Source organism: Lemur catta, chromosome 2, assembly GCF_020740605.2.
Source record: "Lemur catta isolate mLemCat1 chromosome 2, mLemCat1.pri, whole genome shotgun sequence".
Taxonomy (NCBI): Eukaryota; Metazoa; Chordata; class Mammalia; order Primates; family Lemuridae; genus Lemur; species Lemur catta.
In genome coordinates this window covers 139,004,341-139,022,073 of record NC_059129.1, presented here as the reverse complement: position 1 = coordinate 139,022,073, position 17,733 = coordinate 139,004,341, and the positions used below count along the sequence as shown (strand labels likewise).

At 45.8% G+C, this 17,733-nt stretch overlaps 1 protein-coding gene across 2 annotated transcripts in view; it reads right to left on the bottom strand.

Annotated features, from left to right (window-relative positions):
• Positions 1-17,733, bottom strand: part of ZDHHC14 (zinc finger DHHC-type palmitoyltransferase 14) — a 237,781-nt gene that overhangs the window by 50,123 nt on the left and 169,925 nt on the right. For both annotated transcript variants that reach the window (XM_045544631.1, XM_045544632.1), the window contains exon 3: positions 6,770-6,928. In XM_045544631.1, coding sequence (XP_045400587.1) covers positions 6,770-6,928 — 159 coding nt within the window. The remainder of the gene's footprint in view (positions 1-6,769; positions 6,929-17,733) is intronic.

The window sequence follows — 17,733 nt, the reverse complement described above, 5'->3', positions numbered from 1 at the left end:
TCCAACCTTTTCTAAGCTCTGAAATGCTATTCAGAACATAGGAAGTGAAACTGACAGGTCCAGCACCTTTCTTAGATAATTCTCCATCAGACTCTTCAGTTTTTCACAGCTAGTAATCTTTTCAAGTTTTCTACTCATTTTTTGGCTAATCTCCTAAGAAATCATGTTTCACTGAGATTTCAAATCAATTGGTATACAGTTATACAATTATACAAAATATTGTATTTCCCAATAATTACAAAAAAATTCATCTATATTGGTCTCATTTGAATCTGCTCTGTCCACTTTCCTGTTATTGTCTCTCTTTCTGTCTTCCCAGAGGCTTATCTCTTGGCTGTTTATTTTCCGGGGAGTTAGATCTGGCATCATATTGATTGTTCTCTTTTCTAGGTCACTGTTTTCTTCCTGTTTCCCTTAAGTTTATTTTACTATCTTTTTCTACCTCCTGGAGATGGATGCCTTGTTCATTTATACGCTTCTAAGTTCAGCTTTGTTTTTTGTACTAGACTTTCAAAAACATTTTATTTGACTGGCTATCTACCACCCAAGTAAACTTCCTGTTTGGGGAGAATCCCAAAATAGGTGGGAGGCAGGGTCCTGACCTTCCACCCCCATCACGGAAGCTGTAAGTGGGGCAGTCACCTCCCTGCTTGCCAGCTGCTTGGGCGTGGAAAGGAAACAGGCCCCAGGCTCCCACCCAGATCTCTGAATCCAGAGCTGTGGTGCTCGCAGACAGAGCCAGCGGTTTAAGTTGATGGCAGCAGCAGAGAGAACTCGGTGGCAGTGCCACAAGCAACCTGTGCAGGGCTCCTCCGGCAACATCCTACTGCAGGTGTGACTGGCTGCGCTTGGCCACCCAGCCTCCTCCGGCTCTGCCTGGTTTCTGAGCCTCATTCTCAGCCTTCTTGTTGATTCTGCCAGCAACCTGACATCTTCCAATCAGTTTTCTGATTAGATTAACTATTTTTGGTATTTGGATTTATTAAATAGAATTCTGAATTGCATAGTTTTCTTTCACCTTGTTCTTATTGCCATTTTCTAAATATTCTACATCTGCAGTTTTGAAGTTTCTATCATGCAAGCGCTATGAAAAACTTCTTTAAAAACATTACAACTGGTTATGTTTGTGCATTTATATCTTTATGATTGATTTCTAGCTTTATTGTGTCATCAGATGACACGGTCAGTACAATATCTGCTTTTAGGAAGTTAGGAATTTTTTTGGCCTCATATGATTCATGTTTGTAAATGTTCCACGAATAGTTGAAAACAGTTAAGCACACTTTGTAGAAACAAAGTTCAACATATATTTATTAATTATATATTGGAATCCCCTATTTTCTTACTTGTGGTTTGTTGACCTGAGCCATCAAAAACAGAAGTATGCTACCGTTTCTCACTAGCATTGTGTCTATACCCAATTATCCTTGCATTTTCTATAGATTTTTACTTTATATATTTTGGTATGCAAATGTTGATGGCTTTTTAATTATACTCTTTACCAATATAAATTGACTCTCTCGACCCATATAATATGGTAAGGATAATGCTTTCTGCGTTGAGTTCTCTTTGGTCTGCTCTTAATAATGACCCCTGGAAACTGCCTTTTATTTCAATGTACCTGGCTACTCTCACAGTGCCTGACACATAGATGCTCAGTAAACCAGCAGAATGCAAAGACACTGAAAACTAGGAGCCACAGTAAAGCCCTGTTTGTTTTGGTTCCTATAAAGATACAAATGTCAGCTCCCTTCATCCCTCTCAAACAACATGCTTTCCTATGGGAAATCAATAGCTCTCTTGCCATACCCAAATAGTTAAGAAGAAATTCCAGAATGCCACCCCAGCCCAGAAGGCAGCTGCAGTGCCAGACCTCTGCCACGTCAAACCTCTTGACATTGAGCACACCTGTGAAGCAGTGGCTGGGTTCTAAGGCACAGCCACGGCAATGCCCGCAGCACACAAGGCACCTGCGGCCTGGGCTGGAAACCCACACGCAGAGGGAGCAGAGAGAGCGGCAGGGGCGAGACGCTGCGGGGCGGAAGGCGGAGTGCTGGGTGCCCAGGTGAGACAGGCACAGCAAGCGAGAGGCAGAGCAATGAGAAAGGGAGTTTATAAGGATCTAAAGAGGGTGGTAAAGCCCCAGCAAACACACGTGCCTGGACACGCAGTCCCTGCAGAGGGTATCTGGAGGTTCTCTGCAGCACCCACACCAGAAAGACAGACGGGACAGAAGACATCGGAACCAGGGCACGCACTGTGTGAGGGTGGAGGCCGGCGCAGCCTGGGGGCTTCATGAGCTATTTCCTTTGTCCTCGAAGCTTGTCCAGATGTGGCATTGCAGGCGCAGAGAGGGTCCCTTGCCCAGAAAGGGGGCTGTGGCTGCCTCCAGAGGCCACTTTTCAGCCTCTGGGCTGAGCTGCCTCCAGCTGGGCAAAATTGGACAGATTCTTTGTAGGTGGTTTGCAAACTTTCTTATTAGTTTGCCCACGGAGTGTGTTTAAATTAATTTCAGTAAGTCCCTTTTTATTACGAGTTTCAGTTGTATTCTGGTGAGAGGTGCTGGCTGTTCCGACACTGGGCCAGGGCCCACCAAAGGACAGACCTCCCCTGTAGGGCCCACCCGGTAACGGAGCGGTGGCGGGCACGCACGCGGGGCTTAAACACATACACAGTGAGTTTGAGAGGACCTCACAAGGCCACGTTTTGATTTTCAGCTCTTTGGTTTCTCTTACTTGAACAATCTGAGGGCTGTGAGGACGTGAGAGCAGGGGTAGCACCATGGCCCTGGCTGTTGGTTATTAAAAAATATTTAATAACCCCAAAGATTGCCTGGATGAACAAACAACCCAAAATACTCTGCTCCTACTGTGCAGAAGTGATTTGATGACAACACCAAGAGAGAACTAGAGACACAGAGACGGCTTCAGAGAGAGAAAGAGACAGACAGAAATGAGATAGAGAGAGACGATATTCCTTTCTATTAAAGGATCAGATCATCTAAATCCTGCCAGGTTACAGAATAACAGGCTACTCCTATTGCTTTGTGAAGACAAGTCTTGTTTTCATCAGTCACTTGGGAGCGCTGGTGGCAGCAATCCCATTAGTGATGAGGACGTCAACGGCAAGTGCTCACTGACTGCTTGGTGTGTGCCAGGCCTGAGCCGCGTGCTGTGGTGGGCGCTATCTCACATAATCTTTAACAGAAACCTACAAAGTAGCACTAGGATCACCCCATTTTACAGATGTGGGAACAGCTGGGAGTGTTCAGATAACATGCCCAGATTCCAGTACCATTTGACGACAGGACAGGATTCAGCCCTGGTCTGTGTGTCCTAACAGCCAGGTCCCCAACCGCTAGACTCTGCTAACCAGCTCTGTATTTGCACCACAGTTTGGTCCCCAAGAAAGCTCCTCCCTCAGTCCCCTACTACAAATGCAAAGCCCCCATGACTTTTCTCTCATTTCAAACTTATTTAACAAAGATAATTATTCTTCCGAACTACCTGGGAAGCTGCATTTTTCCTCTCTCCTTCCCGAATGCAAAGCGACATTTATGTATTGTACCTGGGAAGCACCAACTCAAACCCATTCTTTACAAGGAGAGGGAAATCACACGTTCCAACCTTGGCTTTCAGGACACCATTGTACTTTTCCCCTTACTGCAAAAAGTAGAATTTCTTTCAGTAAAAACTATTTATCTAAAAATAAAATAGTGGCAAACTCTGTAATTACACTTCCCAGTGGGAGACAGCACATGGCCTTCTATTCTATTTTCCTGAATGCAGAGGGTCCAATTCGCTCCTCTGCTCACCGGTCATGCCAAAGGCCCAAGTGTCACATAATCAGCTGGAAAACAGAAGCTATGTAAGTTTGAATAACTGTGTGGTCTTTCAAGGAATGAGGTGGGCTGCGTTACTGTAAATCAGCCACACGCTACTTCATCTCACTGGTCCTCCTGGGCCACCGAGCAACACCGAGGCCGGGGCTGGCAGTGTGCTCCTGGCTGCAGTCCTCTTCCTCCCGCCCCACCCCACCCCACACCGTCTCACTCCCTCTCCTTCCCCTTCGCTGTGCTGGGTCTCTCGTTTACAGAACACTGCCACGCGGGCTTGCGGGTGCTGGGTGGCCACTGTGGCTCCTGGCTACTACAGACTGAGGGCTCCTAGTTTCACAGCTGGCAGAGGCTGTGAGACAGATACCCTCTCACACAGTCATCCTAAGGCAGAAGTACACTGTCAACTGAGAAAGGCATAGACAATTTTGGTAAGGGGATTTTACAACGAATTCATCAGAATTCTTTAAAGGACATGAACAAGTGATTATATGAACTTTTAGAAAATGTCTAAAATTCCCAATTCAAATGGAATTTTAAAATAAGTCACAGGAGATGGACAAGAAAATTTTTATCATGATTAAAAATCTAACCTAAAGACAGGACACAGAGGATGAATTAATGGAAAAATTGGGCTATCTAGAGATGCTTAAAAATTTTTTATAAATAAAGAGAAGTACCCAATAAATTCTTCAGGTTTGTAGATAACACTCCCTATCAGAATGTATACTAGACCTCCAGGGGAAGGCAAGCAAAATAACACAGGAGTTTATGTGAACAAATGTAAGTTACATACTATTCCATCATACAATAGGCCAGGTGGTCAAAATTACAACCCAGGAAAGGGTCCTGAGAATCCCTATATATAGATCATTGCCCCGAAGATATTTAAGCTATCATGATACTTTGGCTTAAAAGTGTCCCCAAGATGGGTTTGGGATGGCCACTGGGGCTGGTGTCACTAGGAAGGGGATCAGAAATCAAACAAAGGCTGCCATGTGTCCTTGTAGAAACCTGGGTGTGCCCCCACATGAAGGACTAGGCGTAGTTTTGGTCATGACATCTGCCGAGGGCTGTCGTAGATCAAGACATTGTCCAGAAAACACCAATCAGAAATATCAAGGGAGCAGCAGCAATAACAGCAATAGCAGCTAACAATTGCAGAGCATGTGCCGTATGCCAGGCACTACTCTAAGCACTTTGCATGGGTTCACTTATTAACCTCTCAACCATCCCACGAGGTAGGAACCGTTATCAGCTCCACTACAGAGGTGAGGAAACTGAGGCACAGAGAGTTTAAGTAGCTTGTCTGAGTCACGCAGCTGGTATCTGGGCCCAGGCCGTTCAGCGCCAGATCCCAAGCTCTTAACCACAGGCTCCTTACTGCATGGGAGAAACTGAATACATTCCACACTGTTCCACTGGGGAGGCAAAGGCTAAAAGTAATTTATCTAAGTTAATAAAACTAAGACAAGGGCTGATAGGGAAAACATGGACTTTGTACCAAACTGTAGATTATTAAAGTTTGGATAAAGCAAATTTAAGACAAATAAAAGGAAGACTGCTTTGCACAGCCGGAAGTACATTATTAAATTTTATTTTCTCAAGAATGAGACTACAAATTCTTTTTTTTTTTTTTTTTAAAGACAAAGTTTCTCAGTGTCACCTCGGCTAGAGTGCAGTGGTGTCATCATAGCTCACTGCAACCTCAAACTCCTGGGCTCAAGTGATCCTTCTGCCTCAGCCTCCTAAGTAGCTGGGACTACAGGCACATGCCACCATACTCAGCTAATTTTTTTCTACTTTTAGTAGAGACGAGGTCTTGCTCTTGCTCTTGTTCAGGGTGGTGTTGAACTCCCGAGCGCAAGCAATTGTCCTGCCTCAGCCTCCCAGAGTGCTAGGATTACAGGCAAGAGCCACCAGCCTGGCCCCGCTGACACTATACATCCTCAGATTCAAGCAGAGCTGGCATCAATAATGTGTTACTAAGGGAAACAAAGTTTGCTCTGACGTGTATTCCTGTCCTTCTAGGCATGAGGCAACAGGGGGTTGCCATGCCTATTCTCCCAGGAATACCCTTGGTCCCTTCCCTAGAGGCAGGCTACCGGGCCAAAGAAATGTGGGTCTCCCCGCGACCACACCAAAGCTTTCATCCTTTCTTCCACTACGCTTCCTGTCCCTTGGGTGTTCTGCTACCTCCTTGCTGACCTTGTCTCTAAGGAGTGCAGCCTAGGAAGAAGATGGCCGTGGGTGTGGGTAGCAGCTCTCAGTCTGAGGTGACAGGAAGGCTTGCCAAATCACTCCAAGGGGCTGGGACCTGCGCCAGTTTATCCTATGCTGGGTCAATGGTAGGGCCACGTCTTACAGCTGGGGACCTCTGTGCCCTCAGTTCCCTCTGCCTGTTTCCCTAGTCGGTCCTGGGGAAAGCCAGTGGGCAGAGAGGGGAGGTCTTGGTGGTCTCTGGGAAGAGTGAACATCCTAACTCTTGCCCACAGATGAGGGGGTCTCCTGGCCTCTGCCCCCTTCCTTTCTGTGGGATTCAAGGCCCCAGCTCTGCAAGCCCCTGAGGAGTCCAGAGAGGAGAACTGCAAAGTTCGTCCCATGCATGAGCTGCCAGGCCTCGAGCAGTCGAGAAACCTGGGGGAGCAATGGTATTATTTCAAGTGCTGCGGCTCTGGCGGCCCTGGGAGCAAAGGGCCCCTCACTCCGGAGCCTGTGCTAGGGAGGAGAAGGCCTAGGGCGCTGCCAGGTGTAAAAGAAGAAAGAGATGTGGGGAGCGGTCTAGGCTCAGGGAACGATCAGCGGCAGAGGCGCATGTGCTGAATAGTCACCACTGACAGTTGTTCTGTCGCGAAGCACAGTCCGTGCAGAGGACACCGGCGCCCCGCACCGACCTGCCCCGCGAGCACGGTGGGCGCGGCGGCTGCTACTCACCTACGCAGTTATCGCAAAGGCTGCAGTGAGAGGCACGAGGGGGCCGGAAAATCTTGCAGGTGAAACAGTATTTCAGTTTCACAGTCTGGCCATTGATGATGACTTCTTTGGTTCTGGGAGGTGGGCGGTACCCCCCGGAACTGGTGCCGTTTGCGATATCTGTGGAGAAAAGAAAGAAAAGAGCACACACTCTTCAGACGACCGCCTCACCTCGGCGCGCTCCCGCGCCCAGGGCTCTCGGAGCAGGGCCTGGCTGTCGCACCGCGTCGCGCCCCTCGCCAGGCCTGGAGCGCCCCCTGCGCACCTGCGCAGCAGCCAGAAAGTGTGACGCGTGCGTGGCCACGTGACTGAGCTCTGGCCAATGGAGTCTGCGCACACCTGGCCCCGCCCAGCCGTGCCCCTCGAAGCCACGCCCACCCCTCACTGTGGGCGCAAGAGAAGCCCCCAGGGCCATCTTGGAAGCCACCTGGTGGCTGGATCTGTCCTGGGAAACTTCAGAGCTGGTAACATTAAAGGTAACTGTTCATCTTAATTCATATACACTTAAGCACACACTGTTAGAGACAGTTGCAAGGTACTTGTTGGTCGATTTCCAAAGTGGTAGGAATTAGTCCCAGCATCCACTCAGGCCCCTCACACTAACTCAACCTGGGCAAGAATTACTTGCATTTGCAGAACCACTAATATCTTAGTCTGGTTCTGCCCTCAGAGATTCTGATTTCATGTTGTGGGGTACAGTCTGGCATCACGATTTTGAAAAGCTCCCCAGAGGTGGGACTCTGCAGCCAACGCTGAGACCCTTGCTCCTAGGGAGGGCCCCCCACATCTGTATCATCTGAGAGCTTGGCAGAGAAGTGGCTCTCAGTTCGTCCAGCTACTGAATCAGAATCTGCATTTTATTCCAAGTTTGAGAACCCAGCTCTAGGGTGCCCTAATTACTCCCCAAGCTTCACATTCATAGGTGCCTCAAACACACACCCTTGTATGACAAAGGGCTAAATTTAGAGAACACAACTTTGCTCAGGTGAAGGGGCCGCATCACAAACGCCCAGCACCTAAGGGTTTTCACGTTGAGCACTTGGTGGCTTAGGACGGCCGCTGGTATCTGGAGAGCTGTACCCTCCCACTGTACCCGGCAGGGCTGCCCTCACTCACTGACTCCCACGACTCCCACGCCAGGATTCAGGGGCCCCAGGAGGTGTGCCCACCCCCAGTCTTCTTTAAGAGGCTGTTGAGGGCCTAAAATCTGCCACTAGCCTTTAGTATTTGTGAAAATACCAATCCCAGTGGTAGGGAGAACACTTTGAGCTGCTGCTGGCCATGTACTACTCATGGAAAATTAAAGTTCCACATCGCAGGGTGAGAAGACAGCATGGAGGGCCGGCAGGGCCATGGCAGTAGCAAGGGGCAGCCCTTCTACTTTTCCCCTTCCCAAGGCCCAGCCTTCACTTAGAATAACTAGACAGCTGTGCAGCCAGCCCAAGGGCTCTGGGTGGCCTTGCCAAGCAGAACACCCTCTTCTGGCATGTGCCCCTCCTGCCTGGCACTCCAGGGGGCTGCCCTATGAAACACTGCTAAATTCAGCAGGCATTTGGAGAGGAGCTGAGCTCCAAAGTCATGACTGTGGGGAAGAGGAAGGCCTAGTGTTGGAATCTGTACTAGGGAGAGAACAAAGAGACAGCGTGGCCATGTACTTCCCCGAGCATCAGGGTGGGAATCACTGGCTTTGAACACATCAGAGATAAGGTCATCTCTCCACAGGTGCCACTGAGGCCTAAATTAATAATAATTTGGTGCTTTCACAGCCTTATGCCAGCTGTGAAATCTACTGTATCTATTTAGCTCTTGCAAACATGGACAGAAAAACTAGGCCAGATATGGGGGTTAAAAATATACAAACCCAACCAAACATTTGTGTTAATTTAATCAGAAAAGTTTAGAGACTGAATTGTGAAGGCAAATATTTTAAAATGCAGGAATGACAAACTTATCAACATGGGAATTACATAAAAAGCCTACTTGTGAGTAGCAATGATTTTAAAAGTGAGTATTTGCTAGCACTCCTTAAGATAAACTGTTGATCTTGTAGTTCCAAAGTACATTTTTTGAAAGATTAAACCTTTGATACAAAGTGAGCTGAAGGCTGCAATTCAAAAGACATAGTAAACTGAAGCTTAAGAACTAAAACAAAACCCAAAACTCTCTTTGACTAAATATTTGAAGGTCTCTTTATGTAAAAGAAATGGAATATATTATAGAGTTTCAAATAGCTAGAAGAAGGATATTGAACATTCCCAGCACAATGAAATGATAAATGTTTGAGATGATGGACGTGCTAACTACCCTGATCAGATCACAGTAAACTGTATGTACTGAAACCTCACTATGTATGCCATGAATATGTACAATTATTATTTGTCAATTTAAAAAAAATAAAAATACACAAGAAATGGGAAGATCAGAAGACCTGCATTCAGGGTCTACCTATACCATTAGTGACGGAAGGGGGCAGGCACGGTGGCTCACACCTGTAATCCCAGCACTTTGGGAAGCCGAGGCAGGATGATCACTCGAAGCCAGGAGTTTAAGACCAGCCTGGGGCAACATGGCAAGACCCTGTCCCTACAGATTAAAAAAAAAATTAGCCAGGCATGATGGCACACGCCTGTAGTCCCCAGATGGGAGGACTGAGTCCTGGAGTTGGAGGTTACAGTGAGCTATGATCGGGCCTCCAGCCTGGGTGACACAGTGTTTTTAAGAAAAAGAAAAAAAAAAAAACACTTAAAAAATTGTCAACCAATATTTCTAAGCAAAATACTGTGCCAGCAGTTGTAGAGGACCCATAGGGGCCTGGAAGAGGTTTTGCTGGGCTGTTTCTTGAGCATGGCGAGTTTCCTACCACCTATTCTGATCTGATCTGTTTTCCTCACAGCCCTCAGAGTCAGTTTTCTTTCTTTCTTTCTTTTCTTTCTTTTTTTTTTTTTAAAGAGACAGTCATCTCACTGTGTTGCTGAGATTGGCCTTGAACACCTTGCTTCATGAGATCCTCCTGCCTCAGCCTCCTGAGTATCTGGGACAACAGGTGTGAGGCCTGGCCATTGTCAGCTTTCTAAATGCAAGTCTGCCGAAGAAAATCGGGACATCATGAGGCACACGAGGTCGTGTGAGAACCTGGCTCTCTCTTCTTGCAGTTCCATCTTACATGGAGACTGTTCTCAAAACACTCGGGCCACCTTGGGCTTCCCTGGGCAGGCAGCACCGTTTCCCACTCGCAGGCTTTTGCACACGATGCTCTCTCTGCTTGGATTCCCTGTCCCGCTGTCTGTGCAGGTAATCTCACCCTTTGAAGTCCAGTTCAAGCTTCTCCTGTGAAAACACTTTGCAAGCAGAGTTGCTTTCTTCTTCCTCTGGACTCTCATTGTACTTATTTATTTATCTAGACAATAAGTCTGTCTTGTGCTTCTGCCGGAGGCTACCTGTGCTAGGAGCTGGGGGACACAGCAGGAACGGAACAGACTTTTTCCCGTGTTCACAGGCTGGGGGAAGACCGAGTGCCTATAACCAGGATTTGTTTCCTTGTCTTCCTGCTGCTCCAGGGCAGTGACTGGTCCTGACCCACTTGCCTGTTCCTGGGCTCCAGCAGAGGGTCCAGGACCTGGCAGGTGCTCAAGGACTGGGGGATCCCTGCACCCTCACTTCCAGGTCTGCTGGTGAGCTGGCCACACTGCCCTTCACATGCCACAAAGCTGCCCTCCAGGCAGGCCGTCCTCTGTGCCCACGGCTCCTCCTTCCCAGCGGACCCTCTCCAGAGGTCCCCCTGGCTGTGACTCTTCTTACTATTGTCCGTAAGCCGCTGCTGACCCAGAGTGGATCTGGGCAGGACGGGCACCTGTCTCACCCAGGGGAGCCCAAAATTGCAGTTTCTTCCACAAATTAAACCCAACAGCTGCCCAGACATCAGCGCAGATGTGAATAAAGGACCCTTGGAACTGAGGGCTTCAAATACCAACCTTAGCCTAAAAAGAAGTGTCTCTTCAACGTGCAGACTGAGGCTGATGGCGGATCATGAAGTCTTTCTCACCCCTGGGGATCACACACCCGTGGCCTGTGCGACCTGACACAAAGGCCAAGCAGAAGGTGGTGTTCCCACTCTGGTCCTCAGTTACCCAGTGATTGGTGTGTGTTGGGTTTTTTAGTTTGTTTTGGTTTTGGGCAACAATTGCGCGTCTGCTTCTTAGGGCCGCTTTTTGTGTTTTAAATACAGCTATTGAAAAAGAATAGTAAAAGTCTGCAATAGCTAATGGTTCAAGCATACTAAAATTTTGGGGAAAAATCTAGCAGTTCTGCAAGTTTCTATGGGTCAGTATTTCTCAAGGACATTTTATACACAAGCCTTTTGAAAGGAAAAAACTGGAACTGACCTTCTCCTTCATAAGGTCCCTGCCCTCGGCTGCCGGAAGTTGCTGGCACGGAGGCACCTGCATCTAGTAGGAACCTCGCAGGCAGGCCTGTTGTAGCCTGAGGGGAGCTGCGACCAGGGAGGGGAGGCCATTCCTGCGTGAGCTCAGCTCACCTGTGATGAAGCTGTTTCCCTCAGGGAGAAGTCCTGGGCTTGCCAGAGGCCTTGCGCCAGTTGTTTGTAAACATGTGCCTGCTGTTTCAGATAAGCCATCTTCCCCTCCTGGAGTAATAGAGCACTTGCACCCTGATGAACCTGTTTCTCTCCCATCTTATTTATTCCTGCCCCAAATTCAGGGACCAAATTGTTGAACTATGTGTTACCATATGAAGGAACTGGACTCTGCTTTTCTAAAATGCAAAGGGAAAAACCCCAATTTACAGAGGATGTAGATTAAGATTCTTTCCTCACCAAAGGATTCAGAGCAGTGGCATTCCCTGGTGCACTTAAGTTTCATAGACCATTAACCAGCTGACAGAGAGCCTGCCAGAGTGGTAGGGACCTCCACTAATAGGAGTGTAGTCGGAATGAAGATAAAGCATCTCTCTGCACCAGGATATAAGTCATAGGGAAAATGTGACTTGCTTTATACTCCAGTCTCCATGGCTATTCAACTGCACTGGCTGGAGTACAGCTGTTGGATCTAACAGATCTTAAATTTTCCTAAGGCTCATTTTATTGGTGGTCTGCAGCATTTAGGACATAACTACCCACCCTGGGAATGGTCGACCTATCATGAAGGAAGATGGTTATTTTAAGAGTCATTTAAACTGATCTCTTGGCTTAGAGTGTGTAAACTTCCAAGCCCATAGGCAAATATTAACAATGATTAGATGTTAGACAAGTCAACTCCTATTATTTTACCGGTTAGGGAAAAAAAGAAGAGCAAATTCTGGTGTGTCCATACACAGTGGCTAGGTTTCCACTTGAGCAAAAATGTGAGTATTTTTTCCTAATGTGTTGATGGCAGTAGGTTTGCCTTTACAAATCCTTATGGACAACATGCATGCGAGGGCTCATGAAGGGGCGAGGGCCCCCAACCTTCCTCTTCCCATTAAAATCTTCCTGTCTCAGTTTGTCTTAAACCATTTGTCCCCGAGGACTGACGCTGGTGCCTGGAAGGAGGCTCGTGTGGGCAGTTTTATCCTGAGCCATGTGCAGGCAAAGACGGGAGCATCCTCTGCTGAGTCTCCTGCCCAGCTCAGGAGGAGCAGACAGGGCCCGAGATGTCAGGAGCACGAGTGGCCAGCCCCGGGGCAGCTGGAGGGGGTCACTACAGGAACGGCAGAAACAAGACGCCCAGGCCCAGTTTCCCTTTCTTAATCACTCACTCATTCATAGGACACCTGTGAGTCTTGGGGGTACTCTGGTGGGCAAAAGGGACCGGGTCCCTTCCTCCAAGGAACTTACAGTCTAGTGGAGGAGACCTACTAGTTAAAGAATCACACAACTAAATATATTGTTAAATATTGTGTATTTTTTGAAGAAGCAGGGAAGTGGGCTGGTGTGGGAACTCTTCCCAGAAGCAGCAGCATTTGAACCTGGATCTGAGGCTTACCTGGGCAATGTGTGTGTGTGTGGGGGGGTGCAGGCACATGCGTGTGCAAGTGTGCACGCAGGCTGGGGGCTGGGGCTGGGAGCGAGGCATTTCAGGCAGAGGGAGCAGCTTGTGTACTGGCCCCAGGACAGGAGGGAGATGGTACATGCAGGAACTGGAGGGAGGCCAGTTCTGGGACAGAGCGAGCAGGAGACTCAGGGAGGAGGAACGTAGGGCTAGACCACGCAGAGCCTCCCAGCTGTGTCTGGGCATTGGCCTTCATCTTGAGTGCAGAAGGAAGCTGTGACTTGTTAGTTTTATGTGTCCACTTGGCTAAGTTATGTGCCCAGTTGTTTGGTCAACCACCAATCTAGATGTGGTCTATGTCAGCCGTGAAGGTATTTTTTAGATGTGATTAACATTTACAACAGTAGACCACGAATAAAGCAGATTACTCTCCGTAATTTGGGTGACCCTCCTCCAACCTGCTGATTGATGATCCTAAGAGCAGATACTGAGGTTCCCCAAGGTAGAAAGAATTCTCAAGACTGCAATGTAGAAACGCTGCCCAAGCTTCCAGCCTGCTGCCCTGCGGGATTAGGACTTGAGACTGTGATGTCAACTCTCCTGACTCCAGCCTGCCCGCCTGCCCTGCGGATTTCAGACCTGCCAGCCCCACAATTGCAAGAGCTGGTTCTTAAAATGAACCCCGCCTCCCGCCTCCCCGGATATATGTTCTGTTTCTCTGGAGATCACTGACTGACATAGAAGCCAAGGAGGGGTCTGTGCCGTGCAGCCACGTGACCAGGCAGGCAGCTGAGTGACATCACGTTGACTGCAGCAGCAGAGACACGTTGGGTGGGGAAGCAAGAGTGGATCCAGGAGGGATCTGGAATACCAGCTGGAGACAATGTTGGCTTGAAATGGGGTGGTGGCCATGTGATGGAGAGAAGGAGATCTATTCCAGAAACTTCAGCAAGGAAACCACTGACCACTGGGTGCAGTGGAAAAGAGCTGGGCAGATGACAGGATGGCGGAGTCTGACTGCGGCAGGGAGCCTGGTGGTCCAGGGCTGTTTCTGTGACGCTGCAGTGGCGGGGGGGGGGGGGGGGGGGGGGGGAGGTGTGAAAACACCTGAAAAGCTGACAGCTCCCATAAAACAGGAGCATAAGAGGAAAAACGAAACAACACGGTATCACTCAACATGATGAACAGAACACTATCCCACATATCAGCACTAACACTGAATGTGAATGGTCTTAATGCCCCATGTAAAAAGACATAGACTGGCTGAATGGATAAAAACACACCCCAAGTATATGCTGTCTCCAAGAAACCTATCTAACTCACAAGGACTCTCACAGACTCAAGGTAAAGGGACGGAAAAAAAAATTCCATGCAAATGGAAACCAAAAGCAAGCAGGTGTAGTCACTCTCATATCAAATAAAATAGACTTTAAATCAACAATGGTAAAAAAAAAAAAGACAAAAGATGGTCATTATATGATGACCATCATAGGGAGCAATTCAGCAAGATGATGTAACAATCCTAAATATATATGCACCTAACGCTGGAGCTCCCCTTTTCATAAAACAAATTATTCTAGATCTATGCAAAGAAATGAACAGTGGCATCATAATTGTTGGGGACTTAACACCCCACTGACGGGACTGGACAGATAACTGAAGCAGAAAATCAATATACACTGGACTTAAATGGGACTCTAGAACATATGGACCCAACAAACATTTACAGAAAATTCTACCCCACAACTACAGAATATACATCAGTACATGGGACATTTTCCAAGACTGATCATATCTTAGGCCATAAAACAAGTCTCAGCAAATTCAGAAAAACCAGAATCCTACCATGTATCTTCTCAGACCACAGTGGAATAAAACTAGAAATCAATTCCAAGAGAAACTGTCAAAGCTACATGAAGTCATGGAAATTAAAGAACCTGCTGCTGAGCAATTGTTGGGTCAATGATGAAATTAAGATGGAAATCAAAAGATTCGTCAAACTGAACAACTAAGGGGACACAAGGAGAGACATAGACCCTTGGACACAACAGAATAGAGAACTCAGAAATAAAACCATATAGCTATGACCAACTGATCTTCAACAAAGCAGACCAAAACATACACTGGAGAAAAGATACCCTATTCAATAAATGGTGCTGGGAAAACTGGATAGCTACATGCAGAATGAAACAGGACCCTTATCTCTCACTCATGATGGATTTAAGACTTACATATAAGGCATAAAACCATAAAAATTCTAGAAGAAAACGTAGGAAACACTGCTCTGGACATCAGCCTAGGCAAAGAATTTATGACTAACACCCCAAAGGCAATCACAGCAACAACAAAAATAAATTGGACTTGATTAAATTAAAAAAACTTCTGCATAGCGAAGGAAATAATCAGCAGAGTAAATAGACAACCTACAAAATGGGAGAAAATATTCACAAATTATATATCTGATAAAGGGCTAATATCGAGCATCAACAAAGAACTCAAACCAGCAAGAGAAAAACAAACAATCCCATTAAAAAGTGGGCAAAAGACATGAATGGAAGTTTTTCAAAAGAAGATAGACAAGTGGCCAAGAAACATATGAAAAAGTGTTCAATGTCCTTGATCATCAGGGAAATACAAATTAAAACCACAATGAAATATTACTTTCCCCTGTCAGAATGGCCATCATTACAAAGTCAGAAAACAATAGATGCTGGTGCGGATGCAGAGACTCACTTTTGGTGGGTCTGCAAACTAGTACAATCTCTACGGAAAGCAATACAGGGATTCCTCAAAGAAATAAAAGTAGATCTACCATTTGATCCAGCAATCTCACTACTGGGTGTCTACCCAAAGGAAAAGTTATTTTACAAAAAAAAGACACCTGTACTCAAGTGTTTATCTTGGCACAATTAACAATTTCAAAGATATAGAATCAACCTAAGTGTCCATCAATTCATTAGTGAACAAAGAAAATGTGGAGTACACATACACGCACTATAGAGTATTACTCAGCCATCAAAAAGGAAAGAAATAATGTCTTTTGCAGCAACTGGATGGAACCGAAGTCCATTATCCTAAGTGAAATATCTCAGGAATGGAAAAACAAACACCACATGTTCTCACTAATAAGTGGGAGCTAAATTATGGGTACACATGGGCACAAAGAGATGTAAAGGACCTTGGAAACCAAGAAGGGGAGGTGGGAGGAAAGTGAGGTATAAAAATTTACTTATCGGGTACAATGGACACTATCTGGTGATGGGCACACCAATAGCCCTGACTTCAGTATTATACAATGTATCCATGTAACAAATACATTTGTACCCCCTTAATATTCCAAAATATAAAGAAAATCCCCTCCCAACAAAAAAGAATATAAACTCAAATATTCCTGAAAATAGTTCTGCAAATATAAGTTCCAGAACATGGGAACATCAATAGCCATCGGGGAAGAGTGTGATTTTTTGATCCAGTGGAGAAATTAGGCTGCACTTTCTCCACATTTAAACCATGACAGTCTGGGTTCCTGTAATTCTGGGCTATTGTAATTCATAGAAAGACCTTGAACTGTCAGAAGCTATGATGTTCACAGCTATCAAAAGCTCTTATTTGAAGGCCTGCACAGATCCTGCAGGGCAATATATATATATGTAGCACTAATTAGTGCAATTAAAGACAGAAGAAAAAGAAAAGTGCTTAGTAGCTATGACCTTTTTAGTTTAACTGAGTTAATTCAATACATGCTTGTAGCAAAATGAAAATTAATGACTATATTATTTCTTGTCATACTATTTTTTCCACATGGATACCAAAGCCTTGCCTTTCAAATGTATAAGAAAGAAAAGTGGCTTTGTCCTTGCAAAGTTTTAATTTCCCTCAAATTGTGTCAAAGTCTTCTGAGCACACACACAAACCTGCTGTGCTGCAGAAGTGAACGTCAGTTCTTCTATTGAAAGCCAAAGCTAGAAATATTTGCATGTATTTTCACTCCATGGGGCACAGTTTCTGCATTGTCAGAAACTACTAAATATCGTACAGTGATAGAAATCAACTGGGGTTGTCAGTGTTTGCATTGTTATAGGACAAGTAGATGAGAACAAAGGTACAAACTGGACCCTGGAAACCACGCTATGGCAGGGTCAGGCTTCCTTGTTATCACCAGGAAAATAGATACGCTTTTATTGCAGTCTTAGTGGCATTCATATGAGGCATTAGCAAGGAACTGAATGCAAGCACCAGCTTATCTCTCATTCTGCACAGTATTATTGTGAAGATTTTATCCTTAGCACTTAGGGAAGAGAATCAAGGATTCCATCTCACAGAAGCATGGATGCTATTTATTAATATACTATACTATAAAAAATTTAAAAATGCCCATCTATTATGGTCCTGTATCTTTTTTTTGCCTCTAATCAACACAGATTTGCTAAAATAAATAAGGCTCTTCAAGAAGGTGAGTAGTATAAATCAATATATATATAAGCTTGAAAAGCTTTTTTATATATCATATTAGCATAACCAGTTGGAAACTATAAGGAGGGTAATATTCCACTTCCAACAGAAGAAAACCACCACAGAACTCTAGAAATAAACTTAACAAAAAATGGTATGTAGGCTCCACATCAAGAAAACTATAGAACAATATAGAGACTTTAAGGAGGTTTTGAAAAACATGGAGGGGCATTCTGTATCCTGGAGTGGAAGATTCAGTATTTTAAATATGTCAATTCTTCCCAAATTACTTTATACACCTATTACAATGCTAATCAAAATCCCAGTATGATTGGGAAAATTTTGACAAACTTGAAAAAATCATTCTAAACTTCATCTGGAGAAATAAACAGGTGAGAATGTGTATGAAAGTAAAATAATGAAGGGAAATAAGTGGCCTGGGAATAAATGAAACATCGAAACAAAGTAGAGCATCCTCAATAGACACAC